Raw genomic sequence first — 13,243 nt, 5'->3', positions numbered from 1 at the left:
ATGTCACCATTCGTGGTATAAAGAACGCTGTGGCCTTGGGATGTTATCGACGTCTCAGGTTACGGTCGGCAGTTGTCGTGGCAAGCATAATCGCTATCGTCGCAATGTGTAGGGCTGGACAAGGGGCTGGGGCTGGCTCAGATAGACAAGGACGCGAATTGGGCCGAAGCTTCCAGGGACGATGACGTTTGCGCACGTGTGGGGCCGACGCGTCCGGAATGCTGACTCATGCACGCGCGGAAGGACAGACATGCGCGCGCAAGCAAAGAGACCTCGGCAGCTTGACAAACATCACGCGATTTCTCTACCCTACCACGATATGCGCGTAAACTACCAGGACATGGCCCACCGCCCTCACAACGACTCAACCCAGGCCCGACCAGCCATCATCCTCATGCCCCGGCAGGCATCATATCCTCCGTTCTCCCCTGTACACGACCAAGCGAGCTCCTGAAGACTCACGCAGCAGTTCCTGCTCTAGCGTGCGAGGTACTCGTTATATGAAATCTCACCAGTCTAAACACCGAATCCAGGCATCGTAGCGCTCGCGCTCACCACCCTCGTCGCCTCTCCATCGTGACTAGTATCCTAGTCCTCGTCGTCGCTCTCGTCTCCATCGATTATCTCCCCGTCTTCACTCGCCCTCCGAGACATGGCGCGCAATTGGCCTGGGCCCTGCAGATTGTCGGGGTCGTAACCGCTATCGCGAAACATCTGCAGCTGGCCCTCCACGATCGCTACTTTCTTCCGCTGAATCTCCGCCGTGTCCTTGGAAAGATTCATACCCTCGCCGGAATAGTTCAGCCCACCTCCGCTTCGGGCAGCGAATCTCGCATGCGTCAGATCAGACGCAATCACAGTGTATTGGGATGGTTCAGCATATGATCCAGGGCTGTTTCGGAAGAGATCGCGAGCTCTGCTGTATACCCGAGGAAGTTGCACAACGATCACATTGACGTCTTCGTCGTCTGACGAGTGTGAGGAGTCGGAGGAAGCACTGTACTCTTTGTCTTCGTCGTGGAGCTCTTGCTGAACCTTCTGAAGCCTGGCCTGCTCGGCTTCCAAATTTGCCGGTCCACGTCCATGCGCTTTATTGGCCTCGCGATCGATCTTCTGGAATGCCACCTTCTTAGCCCAGGCCTTCTCCTTTTCCTCCTTCTTACGATCTTTGCGCTGGTAGGGCTCGGGTCGCTTCTGGATCGTACGGGACGTGGGGGTCGATTGCTTCGCAGCGTTGGACTTCGATACCAAGGGCGCCGTGGACACTACAGACCTGTAGCATCCTGTCGCTGGGCTCCAATGGTGATGGTATGTCGGACATATCGCTGCCGACTCGCTTTTGTTCGCACCTGATGCCCATTCTATTTCCAGCTTCGTGATCAACGCCTGCTTAGATTCATGGTACCAATGATCGAGCCCGGATATCTTCAGCAGTTTCAGGGTATCTTCGGCCTTCATGGCCAAAGCACCGACAAAGAAATTGAAAGCTCGCGTGTCATTCTCCGATAGAAGATTCATGAACGCCGGGCTCATGCGGAGGAATCCGAATTTCTCCATCGTACCATCGATGGTGGGAATCAGGCGCTGCTGGGGACGATGCAGCTCCTCATATACTCTATCGATGATCATATCGCACACCGCAAGTGCGCCCATCGTGTGGGCGAAAACGTATAGGTCTTCAAATTCCCGGATGGACCACTGGATCTCCGTAGTCCGGGTGTCCGGGTGACCCGCGTTGACCAATCCGACAACATCGTGCGTGGGCAGGGCCGCTCGGAAGTCGGGCGAGATGCACGCGACGAAGCGGGCGATAGTATCGGCATCTATGTCTTCTCCGTACTCGATCGTATCGACGGTCGGATCGTTTTTGATGGCGTCCTTTATAAAGGTGCAGTGCTCGATGGCTTGCTTTCGGCTCAGAATAGGTCGAGTGGGATGTCCGCGGCGCACGTCACCGGTCTTCCGCTTAAAGCTCAGAACATCTTCGGTTGCTCGACTGTTCTTGTAGCGTACGACCTCTGCAGCTTCGGCCTCTGGATCGCTCGTTACCTCGCTTGATTGCGCGGCGGCAGGGCTGTCAAGACGTATGATGTCAGTCCTATGGTCTGCAGTCATGTTTGACATAGAGTTACTTACCTCTTCCCTTTTTTCTCAAAGTCACAAATGAGGTCGCTTGGTCTCGATTCTGCCTTCACTTTCCTCGAGAGAAGGAACAACAGCTCCTCATCTTCTCCATGATGCAGTCCCACACGATAGTCTTCTGGCTTGGGCATCGCAACCTTCGTAACACCTCGTGCGGCCTCCTCTTGCGGCTGCGGTGTGGTGTATCGCTGAATACTGGGCACTGGTTCGTCGGCCATGTGTTCACTGCTCTCAAGCACGTTGGTATGGCTAGCAATCGTCAGCGGCTCTCCCTCTTCTATACCAGGTGATGGTATGCGCTCCGTCCGATCTGAGACTGTCTTGGGTGAAACCGTCTTGTGTGGAACTGTCTTTTCTGGGATTGTCTTTCTGGACTGCTCGACGACGCCAATTCTTTTCTTGTAAGCCTTCCGCGCCGATGGAGATACCCACACGAGACCTTTCTCCTCGAGGAACTTCCTCCCGTGGCTGCTGTAGTGCTTCCACATCCCTGATTCAGTAACCTCAGTCTTCTGCTTTTTCGGATCTGCGCGTCCTTCTGCATATCCTTCTTCTACCCATTTGGTGCCGCACTGTTTCATCGAGATGCCTTCGACGTCGTACCATTGCACCAGTTGTATATACTTGGTGTCAACTACCTGAGAAGTCCAGTCTTTGATAGCTGCTACGCCCTCTATGAAGGCTTTGATCTCTTCATCGCTAGGTATATCCTTCGCAGCAACTCTAGCGTGCGCATTCGGTGAGTTAGACTTCGTCTTGCGCTTTTTCTTGGGCGGAGAGTTCGCGTCCTCGTTGTCATTATGCTCGCCGGGCTCATCCGTGTTGGAAGCGGTATTTGTAGGGAGCACTTGGGCGTCCGCGGCGACGTAGGGCTCATTCAACCGACGCTTCCGTGCTGTGATTGACATCCGCGCTGAGGCGTCAACCCCTTTTGTAGGGTTATCTGTGGATGACATGATCACGGTTGCAGAATCTTTCGGCTGGTTTAATGTAGCGGCTTTCTTTCGTGTGTCTTCTGCGATGCTTGGATGTTGTGGTGCTTCGTCACCTACACCGGAGTGTCGGTAGAGAATAGTAGGTTGAGGCAGGAGTATAAGTAGATTGGGCAAAAGCGCAGCGGGAGGATTAGGCTCGCGGACTATGTAACAGGCACGAGCGGAGTCCACCCGGTGAAAACCATTTTCAGTCAGTCTCGTGAGTGCATGGGCTCATATCAAGAGGCGTCAGCCAACAACGGCGTGTGCGATCTGATTGTGATCGGAAAAAAAAGGAAGTGAAAGTAGGAGGCTTCAACTGGCTACGTGACAACAAGGTGATAAGGGAATTTGGCCTAAGACGGTCCCTCGCCCTTCTGCCTCATCCGCTCACCGCGGCGCCAATATGCTCTGGTCCGAACTTCCACGCCAAGAATCCCGGCAGGCTGACCTTCATTGCTTGTCGCTCGAGGCTTGCCAACTTTTGCTCAACTAAATCCGCCATTTCTGTCTCTCCCCTTTCATTCGCCCTCAGCCACTCGCCGTGCTTGGCCTTGATCGCGACCCGAAGTTGCTCAGGTATAACCGGTGGTGGAGTTGAATTGGGTGAATGACCGGGTTGTACTTGATTGGGATTGCGAAGGGGGCGGGAGCTGGAACTGGATGCGCGAGTTGCTGAAGATATTCGAGAGGCGTTGCGGCTTTGGGCGGTATTGACTACACGGTGAAAGATCAGTAAGTTGTTTCTCTTAGTCAAGTTGCCGATGACCGTATAGAAGACGCACCCGGTTGCTTCGCGGCCTTACCCTGAGACCTCCGTCTTGCTGCTTCCTGTCGCTTTTCTTTCTGTCCTCGCGGCTGTCCTCGTACGTGTACAACTCCATTCACCACATCCAGCTCCCGTGGATGCACAAACTTGAAGTCTTCACCGCTCAGTCCTTCTTTCTTGAACTCTTCCTTCTCAATCTTCGTGTAGAGCTCCCATGGTCTGACAGCGCCTTGCTCTTGATACCACACTGGGCCCCACCTCCTCACCTGATACGATATACCGTATTTGGTGCTGACGCTGCCATAGCCAGCGCCGTTGTACATGCTCACAACGTCTTTGTGTGTATAGCCATCAAATATGCACCATTCGATGACTGCGAGGGCGCCGACCGGGACGGCGGAGCTGTTGGTCGTACTAAGAGGAGTAACGGGCGCATGCGCAAGCAAGGGCTGTGTAGACGACATGCTGGTGGTTGGTTGGATGTCTAGTCATCTGGCAGTCGCGACCGAAGGGGAATATGTGGCAGGTGGCCAATCATGAGATAAAGGATTGCTCCAGATAAGGTAATTGCGTCATATGCTCAGCTTTCACTTCACTTGCCATCTTTCTTGCAACAGATTGGAAGCAAACTCCGCAGAGACTGGAAACGCAACGCGTGAATTGATTTCGCGATTAGCCCATAAGAGACACCAAGCCTCCCAAGGCCTCTGACCTGTCACATGAAAGGGTCGAGCTTCAAATTTGCGCTCCTTCTTCAAGCCAGCAGCAAGCTGCAAAACTCAACGAAAAAGAACACTTCCCAGACTTGCCAATGCCAGCTCAGACTAATCTCCTCACTACCAGCATCCAAGCCTATCTTCTGTATGCGCGCCGACCAGGTAATGAATTCATCAACACCCCCGGCAAGTGCTGATATAGGCTCCTCAGGACCAAATGTACTGAGCTTGCTAGAGTGCGGAACACTGAAGTGTAAAGCCGCCTCGCGCTCAGGGTAATGTCTGGAAAAAATGACAGTGCTGAACATATCAGGAAACCAGCAACGGATACCACAAGGATTAGCCCGAAGGCCATAGAAGGTTCGTTCAGTCGAATGACGCATGAAAGCGGTGTGTAAAGAGGCCTTGTTGTAGTTGAGTTGAGTGAGCTGCGAAATCTCGGTGTTGAGAAAGGGAGAGAAGGAGGGGAGGGCGGATTTATATAGAGCCAGCGCAACGCTAGCTGGCGGTCAGTCCGTGCGTAGTTACCCAGCCCTGCCCTTCACTGAGAGTGACTGAAGTCTTAGTGACTTGACTAGAGTAGAAGCCTGTTTGAGGTCGAGAGATAGAGAATTTCTGAGTCACTTGACAAAATAGGCAATTCACCGTGGAATGGCGCGGCCGATCGCGTCTCTTCTCCCACTTGCGCTGTCAACGTTGCAGCTTCTTACTTTCACTTTCACCAAAGACGCAATTATGCACGCTCACTACGAGTTTCTGGCTTGCAAGTCGGCCTTGGCGGTCGACTTCTTGAAGCTGGAGCTGATCGATTCAATTCACACCCCAATCTCTACCTCTTTACTACTATACCACAGTATCGATTGCAGCATACAATCACTCAGCATGGCAACCACTACACAACCTGATATGAGCGAGGCGGAGAAGTACTTCTGGGAGTCGCTCCCTCCGGAGTTGCGACGCATGGTTTGCGACTACGTAAGTAATACATGTCTCCCATCGCCGTGCCTCAATACACCTGGACGACTACATCGATCTTGCCGGCGATCTTGTGAGCAGGTCATAATCCTTGAAGTGTATCAGGATACGGCATTGCTACTCTTTCTGTGTAATGATGTGCTAACGTATGCTGCTATAGTTGCCCCAATACGCCATCTCCCGTCGGCTTCGCGTGGCCCTCCGCAATAGATGGGATGACGAGGTTGCCCTTTTTGAGGGATATCTCTATAAAAAGCCATACTTACGCATCGATTCTGCCACAGCGTATCGTTTCGAAGGCTTGTCAGCTGGAAGCCTCGCGAAGTTCCAGGATCTACTTGTGCACGTTACGCCTGAAGCAGGCCGAAGGTCGTTGAGAATAATGAAGAACCTCAACACTCTACTGGATACTCCTGGGACGAAACCGGAGCTTCGCACACTCGCTTTCACCAATGAGAGCCGTGTCACTGCGCAGACTGAAGCCCTCTGTCTAAGGCTTCTGCAGCGGTATCTTCCTAATCTCGATACCATATGTATACCAACATGGTACGATGGTGAGAAGTCGCGTGGGAATCTCTTTTGGGGATCATTGCCCCATCTTCTCCAGAAATGGGATTTCTTTCATCCCAAAAACGATGAGGAGTTGGAGGACATTGAACTCCACAATGAGGCAGCCGCAGGCGACTCCAAGGACTCGAGTGAGTTTAATCCATTGGTCCGAATACCAAAGCTTATCGAGACAACCGGAAGTCCGATAATGCTGTTCAGGATGCGAAAAGAAAATGGCAAAGAGGTGGAAATCCTGGTCAACCGCGACGCCCCTGCTCATTATTGCAGGAGGTTGTTGAAAGAATGCAAAGGCAACAAGATTCTTTCGATTGTCATCGATAATGGCCGCGATGGAGACCCAGTGCCGTTGATCCACATCATCAGGGGTATTGGCTGGCGAACCAGACTGAAATGTCTCGAGGAGCTCAGCGGCACACATGTCGATCTTGCGCAAATCGACGTCAAGAAACACTTCCTCGCCAAAGCTATGACGTCACTCCAGATCCGCGACTGCGCAGGGGTCAGCAGCTTCTTGAATCAATGCCATAGCGCATTAGTCGACCTTACATCTCTCATCTTTAAAGAGTCGGGACGCGAGATCGAGCAGGAGGAAGAGACGGCACTGTGTACCATCATAGAGTCTTGCAACAATTTGCAGACCCTGTGCCTGATCTACGACAAGGCCAGACCGATCATCGAGGGCACCACCACACCAAGCTTCTGGGAAAGCAGCATTAGCAAGATCGACCAACCCGAGTACTGCCACTTTCCCCTGGCCTCCATCCTCCCCAGTATTGGTCATTCATTGACATCTCTACATCTCGGAGCAGACCCAAGCCTTCGACTTCACACAAAGGATCTCGCTTTCATCGCTACCCAATGTACCAACCTCGCCAGCCTTGGTATCCCATTCCCCGCCTTGACCGAGGACATTACTCCTGACCAGTTCCGTCAAGAGATATCGGATCTTGGTGTTCTACGAGACCTACTACTCCTCCAGTATCTCCACCTATCATGTCCGCTGGCCGAGCCCGATGAAGACGACGAGCTCCCACCAGTCGAAGACATAGCACGCTGCGCTCTGGAGATGTTACTGAACGAGTGGATATTGACTCACGTCAAATACTTCACCGTGGCCTTTCGCACAGCGACGTTTACCTGCGACACCTGCCATTTCAGGGTACTCTCATACACCAACACGCTCGAACGCATCTCTGAGAAAAAGTTAGGAAGGAACATGGAAGCATTTGGTCACTTTGTACGAGGCGACTGGGACGAGATGGTGAGAAAGAAGACGGGACTTGAGCTGCCGCCAGCTGATGAGAACGACTCAAAGGATGGAGGTACGGAGGGATATATGGTGGACAGTGCACCGTACAGGCATTTTGACCCTTGGTCTACAGCTTCGCGCTGAGAGTGTTTGAGCCCTTCAAAGCGTCGTCGATGGCACACATGGCCTGCACCAGCTTCTCTTCTTGTAATCTGGGCGCGACGACTTGCACACACAGCGGCGTACCGAGATAGATCGAACGGTCAACGTTGGTCCCTGGAGTTCGTGTTAGTATATGAGCGCTTCGGTGCCTCCAGCGAGTCGAGGAAAATAGTAATACTTACAAAGCTCACTATTTGCTTTGTCCCAACTTCCCAATGGCTCCGTGCTCGCCATCTCGCCCTTCATATCCGCCTCTTCAAACGACCTTACTGGTACAGTACCGGCCGGGTAATCTAACAGTACAAACGAACTCGTGTAGCTGACGCCGTTGTACCGGTCAATGGGCGGCACGGGATGTGGCGCGACCGGACAGACGAAGGCATCGATCTCGCCATGCGCGTCTTTCCAGATGCTCAAGAACTCCTTTCGCAGCTTCTCGCGCTTGCCATGGAACTGCTGGACTTTGGGAAGGTCCATTGGCTTCTTGCGCTTGAGTCGAGTGGACAGCCATGGCGAGAGTGGCTCGTTGAACGATTCCAGCAAGTCAAACATGGCGTTGCCACCTTCAACACCAAAAAGCGCATTGGCGAGGGATTGGCACTGAGAGAAAAGAGGGGTGATGTCCATCTCAACTGCCTCGATACCAGACTTTTGCAGTTTAGCTTTGACTTCATCTAAGACGCTGGAGATTGGTGGATGTGGTTCAATGACTCCATCTCGCCGGACGATGCCGATCCGTAGCTTCTTTCGCGTAGTTGACAGAGAATTCCATGGCGATGGTATGACATCTGGATCCATATTCCACGGCTGCTGGGATGCGACTGCGCTGAAGAAGAGTTCGATGTCGCGCATGGTGTGTGCGAGCGGCCCTGCACTCGCCGGGATACCAACTTTTGTTGCTCCGGGAAGCATGCCGCCCTCTTGACCCGCATAGGGAATACGTTCCCAGCTGGGCTTAATACCGAACATACCATCGCACATGGCCGGGATCCTGATGCTGCCGCCCACATCTGTGCCTACACCCAAGATTGAGCCGCGCATCGCGATGAGAGCGCCCTCTCCACCTGAGCTTCCACCAGCGGTCACAGCAGTGTTGAGCGGATTAATAGTTCGCCCGAAGACGTTGTTGTGGGAGTCGAGTGCCATGAGCGTTTGAGGTACGTTGGTCTTGCAATAGAGAACTGCACCGGCGTTGAGTAAGCAATCGACTAGGATCGAGTTCTCTTGTGCCGGTTTGAAGCAGAGAGCTGCAAGGCCGATCGATGCATCATGACCTCGGACCCTGAAGGTGTCTTTCAGTGAGATGGGAACGCCGTGGAGTGGCCCAAGGGGTGCTTTTCCTGATGCCAGATGGGCGTCAAGCTCCTGGGCTCTCTTCAGCGCGTCATCAAAGAAGATTTCTGTGAGGCAATTGGTGACTTGGTGGGCAATTGCTGCTCTCTGCCATACTGTTAGTTCATCAGCCGCTACCAAGAGGTCTGCTCCAATTTGGGACGGCTTACTTTACAGAAAGCCCGTGTCACATCGACGCATTTGAGTTTCTTCCCTCTGATTGCTTCGGCCAGTGCCACAGCATCATATCGTCCGGTGATCTCCAGCTCCTCTTCTGTGAATAGCCCTGACTTGCGTGTTATATCGATGTAGCTCTTTACGTCGGCTCCTGGTAAGACATTCAACTTCCATTCTTTTGGTATGCGCTCGTTCTGTTCTGCTTTCTTCCGCCTCGATACGGACCGCCAATCTTTGTCTGAAGATGAGCCTCCTTGCGACATTGTGATGTATGCGACAGTTGAGGAGTGACGCTGTGATATCGCGGACTTAGAAGACGCCCGAGTAGGAGCCGAGGTATACTAGATTGGGACTAGCTTGAGGGGTAGGGGCCTGGGGACGTCGACACCTCCAGGGCTGCCCAGGTGGTCAACTCGCTTTCGCAGCGCCGTGGATGCGCGAGCAGATAAAGCTAGGCTAAAGCAACGCCTGTCGCTGTACGTTCTACCGAACCTCCTACTCATTACTCGCCTTACGCACCTTGGGGCATACGTGCGCTTAGACATGTCCATCTTTGCTGCTCTTTCGCGCCACTTCCGGCTTCAGCACGACTTATCGCAACGGACAGCCTCTGTGTTGAAAAGTCTTGTTATTCAGAGACGAGAGCTCGAGCGCACAAGGTGCAGGCTGGAGTGCCTATCCGAGACGGCAGGACGCCTCTTTGCGCTAGGGAAATGAGCGTACCGTACCTGGCGTACCGGGAGAATGCGATAAGGGCTCCGTCTCGAAGAGCCACGAACAGCCTCAAACAACGACTACGAAGGCATCGGTACAGCCGACGGAGCACTTCAGAATGGTCACATGTCTACGTGTTCGGCCTGACTCTAGTTGCTGACATCTGACACGACGGGGAGTCGCGGTCGCGCTTCTTATCCCTGCCGCTGACAGCCAGGGCGCGCCGCAAGCGCTGTCCCAATTGGATGGCGTCTCCTGCCCCGGAATATTTTCCCACTCGGCCTGCCATCTGGCACCACGACGCACGCCGTGCCCCCATTGCTAGTAGCCCGCCCATAGACACCGCACTCGCTCTTGTACTCCTTTCCCTTCTCTACCTCTGCACCACTTGCATTACATTTTTTTGTCTAATTCGATATTCGCATCCTTCGCTATGGCAGCCGGCAACTTCTCGCTGCCCCCGGGCCAGCACCCTTACTACCCCATTGAGAAGGAGATTGTGGGCTATCTGGCCAACGAGCTGGGCACGCTGGACCTGCTGCTCATGTTCGCTGCCGGCTGCGTCGCCATCTTCAGTGTCACGTACGTGATGGTCAAGCGCCTGCGCCCCAATGCCAGCACCGGCGACCTCTCCACCATCATGTGGTTTGTGCTGTGCGGCTGCATCCACTCGTTCTTCGAGGGCTACTTCGCCTACAACTTTAGGAATATGGGCGGACTGAACGACCTCTTTGGCCAGCTGTGGAAGGAGTACGCGCTCAGCGACTCGCGTTACCTGACCCAGGACGCCTTCGTTTTGTGCATGGAGACCGTCACCGCTGTACGTATACGTCTTGTTTGGGCTTCTCTCGAAGAAGGACAGCAACTAATCAACATTCTCACAGGTATTCTGGGGCCCCGGTTCCTTCCTCTGCGCCTACCTCATCGCCATCGACCACCCGCTCCGCTACTCGGCCCAACTCATCGTCTCGCTCGGCCAGTTCTACGGCGACGTACTGTACTATGCTACCTCGCTTTTCGACCACTACATCCTCAACCTGTCGTACTCGCGTCCTGAGCAGTTCTACTACTGGGGATACTTTGTCCTGATGAACGCTTTCTGGATCGTGATCCCAGGATACCTCATGTACCAGAGTGTCATGGCCACTTGGAGCGCGTTTGCGGCTGTCAACGACGCGGCGAAGCTCGTTGAGAAGATCGGCAAGAAGCGCAACTAGAAGGATGTTCCATGCATCAGACGCATACAAGCAGTGCCTCTGAGGAGGACACCAATACCGCTGGAATGGAGGAGTGACTTGGCCAAGGACATCATTTTTACGGTTTGATTGTTGGGATGGGTTGAAAAAGCATTTTGGATACAGACACGGTACTTGATACCCTAGTTTTGAAGGCGTGGCTTGGACAGGACGCCCTAGATCGATAGACTCGGATAATGCTAATAGAAGATTATGGCAAGTAGATGCAGCTTCAGAACTCCTTTACAACGTATGTTCCCGGAAACTTAGCAAGTAACGCCGGGATTGCCGATCACCCATGTTAGTGTAAACCCTATTGTCGGCATTTTTCGCGTCGTAAGCTCGATCCTTGCCGCCCATCACAAACAGGCCGAGCAGTACATAAGCACTTGGAGAAGTTCCCGGCATCTTTACGTGGGCTAGAACTCTTGACACAAACAACCATGTATCTGTCGACTACTTCCCTCGCACACTGGTGTCTTTTTGCCCTATCGGCGACAGCTCTTCCCAACGCCGTAAATCATGCGTCTCCTCCCATCTCCATTCAGATGGCCCAGTCGATCATCTCCCGGAGCCAGGGTATCCTGATCAGCCAGACCGACTCCTCTGCCCTGTTGCAGGCTGGATTTACGCAGAAGACGTTCCACGAGATCCTCTCCATTTATGCAAATAGTTCCTTGGCCCCAGCACTCAACGCCTATATTACTAAGAGCGCCGACTCTGTGGTTCCTGTCGTCTCTAACGCAACGCGCGACACGAAATACCCGTTGGACCGTCTGAGCAGCGGAAACGGTCTACTGCGATTATGGCAGGAAACCGGGGATGAAAAGTACAAAACAGCATTCGAAGCATTGAGAAAGAGTGTGGATTTGCAGCCTAGAAATGACCAAGGCGGGTTATGGTATTATGTCTACCCGTACTGGAGTTACCTGGATGGCATGTTTAGTTTGACTCCGTTCCTCGCCGCATACACAAACGGTGTTGGTAGCTCTTCCATAACTGAAGATACGTTAGAAGACATGGTCTTCCAGCTCGATCTGCTATGGCAGCGCTGCTACTCGCAAGAAACCGGTCTCCTAGTACACGGTTACGATGCCAGTCTCACAGCAGTCTGGGCCAACAGCGCTACAGGCGCCAGCCCGCACGTGTGGGGACGCAGTCTGGGATGGTACTGTATGGCACTCATCGATACGCTCGAATTGCTCCCCGCGAATGCAAGCCACGCACGCCAGTACATCGGATCTCGGTTCCAACAACTCATGCCCGCTATCGTGGCAGCCGCAGACGGAAAGACTGGGGCGTGGTGGAATGTAATGGACCGACCTGGCGAAGCAGGCAACTACTTGGAGAGTAGTGCGAGCAGTATGTTTGTGTACTCTTTGCTCAAAGGTGTAAGATTGGGGGCTCTATCCACGGATGCAGCATGGAATGGCACCGCTCCATACAGCGGCGGCCAAAGTGCGTATGTGGATGTGGCGAAGAAAGCGTACAAGTATGTCGCCGATACATTCATCGTCCATAATGAGAACGGGACGCTAGGCTGGAACGGCACGGTTGGGGTATGCAGTCTGAACTCGACGGCTAGCTATGAGGTGAGTGGTGGTATAAGTATTAGTGAGTGCCAGTGCTAACGATATGTGACAGTACTATGTGGGACAACCGATTGTCTACAACAGTCCTCTGGGGTCATTGGCCTTTGTGAGGGCAAGTTTGGAAGTCGAAAGATTGGCCCTACAAGGTTGAGAGGTCCACGGGTGGTATGGTAGACACGTTGTCTTGGCGTTTACCAAGGCGGCCGTCTGCGGTCAGAACAAGCAGACACAGGAGGCTAGAATAAACCATGAGATAATCCCACATTAAAATCTCCGCAACAAGCGCACTGAGTGGTACGATAGCCTCCAAGCACTCGGCAGCGGGCAAATACAAAACCTGTTGTCCGTTTTCCATGCATCGTACCATCAAGGATGTCTGTTGAATAAGATGGCGGGGTTAGATCACAGGCCGCGGAGCATATCATCGCACTTTGTTGCGCGCATCTTCGATGTAGTCGTAATGCCAGTAATGCCAGCAAAGCTGCAGCATGGGTTTGTTGATCGAATCGTGGGTCGACGTGGTGCACTGGTCCGTAGGCGAGCCTGTCTCTCATGGATGTTCCCGCGGGATAGCCCAACGTGACTGGGCTGCGAGATAGCAACCTGGGAATGTCTCAGCCGCCGTGTAAACAAGAG

At 53.3% G+C, this 13,243-nt stretch overlaps 5 protein-coding genes across 5 annotated transcripts; 3 read left to right on the top strand and 2 right to left on the bottom strand.

Annotated features, from left to right (window-relative positions):
- Nucleotides 1-588: 588 nt before the first annotated feature.
- J4E84_000584 (uncharacterized protein) lies at nucleotides 589-4,349 on the bottom strand (the record flags this gene model as incomplete). The annotated part of the gene is made up of 3 exons (XM_049383222.1): nucleotides 589-2,074; nucleotides 2,137-3,280; nucleotides 3,902-4,349. The coding sequence occupies 3 exons, from the start codon at nucleotides 4,347-4,349 to the stop codon at nucleotides 589-591; spliced, it is 3,078 nt and encodes a 1,025-aa protein (XP_049248740.1).
- A 1,134-nt stretch (nucleotides 4,350-5,483) lies between these two features.
- On the top strand, nucleotides 5,484-7,514 carry J4E84_000583 (uncharacterized protein; the record flags this gene model as incomplete). The annotated part of the gene is made up of 3 exons (XM_049383221.1): nucleotides 5,484-5,576; nucleotides 5,737-7,407; nucleotides 7,494-7,514. The coding sequence occupies 3 exons, from the start codon at nucleotides 5,484-5,486 to the stop codon at nucleotides 7,512-7,514; spliced, it is 1,785 nt and encodes a 594-aa protein (XP_049248739.1).
- Nucleotides 7,515-7,522: 8 nt separating this feature from the next.
- Nucleotides 7,523-9,329, bottom strand: J4E84_000582 (uncharacterized protein; the record flags this gene model as incomplete). Its single annotated transcript, XM_049383220.1, has 3 exons — nucleotides 7,523-7,671; nucleotides 7,740-8,997; nucleotides 9,060-9,329. The coding sequence occupies 3 exons, from the start codon at nucleotides 9,327-9,329 to the stop codon at nucleotides 7,523-7,525; spliced, it is 1,677 nt and encodes a 558-aa protein (XP_049248738.1).
- An 884-nt stretch (nucleotides 9,330-10,213) lies between these two features.
- J4E84_000581 (uncharacterized protein) lies at nucleotides 10,214-10,997 on the top strand (the record flags this gene model as incomplete). The annotated part of the gene is made up of 2 exons (XM_049383219.1): nucleotides 10,214-10,600; nucleotides 10,665-10,997. 2 exons carry the CDS (start codon nucleotides 10,214-10,216, stop codon nucleotides 10,995-10,997), a joined length of 720 nt encoding a protein of 239 aa, XP_049248737.1.
- Nucleotides 10,998-11,458: 461 nt separating this feature from the next.
- Nucleotides 11,459-12,646, top strand: J4E84_000580 (uncharacterized protein; the record flags this gene model as incomplete). Its single annotated transcript, XM_049383218.1, has 1 exon — nucleotides 11,459-12,646. One exon carries the CDS (start codon nucleotides 11,459-11,461, stop codon nucleotides 12,644-12,646), a length of 1,188 nt encoding a protein of 395 aa, XP_049248736.1.
- Nucleotides 12,647-13,243: the final 597 nt, after the last annotated feature.

The sequence above is a fragment of the Alternaria hordeiaustralica genome (genome assembly GCF_023758085.1).
Source record: "Alternaria hordeiaustralica strain BMP 2776 chromosome Unknown scaffold_1, whole genome shotgun sequence".
Classification (NCBI taxonomy): domain Eukaryota; kingdom Fungi; phylum Ascomycota; class Dothideomycetes; order Pleosporales; family Pleosporaceae; genus Alternaria; species Alternaria hordeiaustralica.
This window is presented reverse-complemented; position numbering and strand designations above follow the sequence as displayed.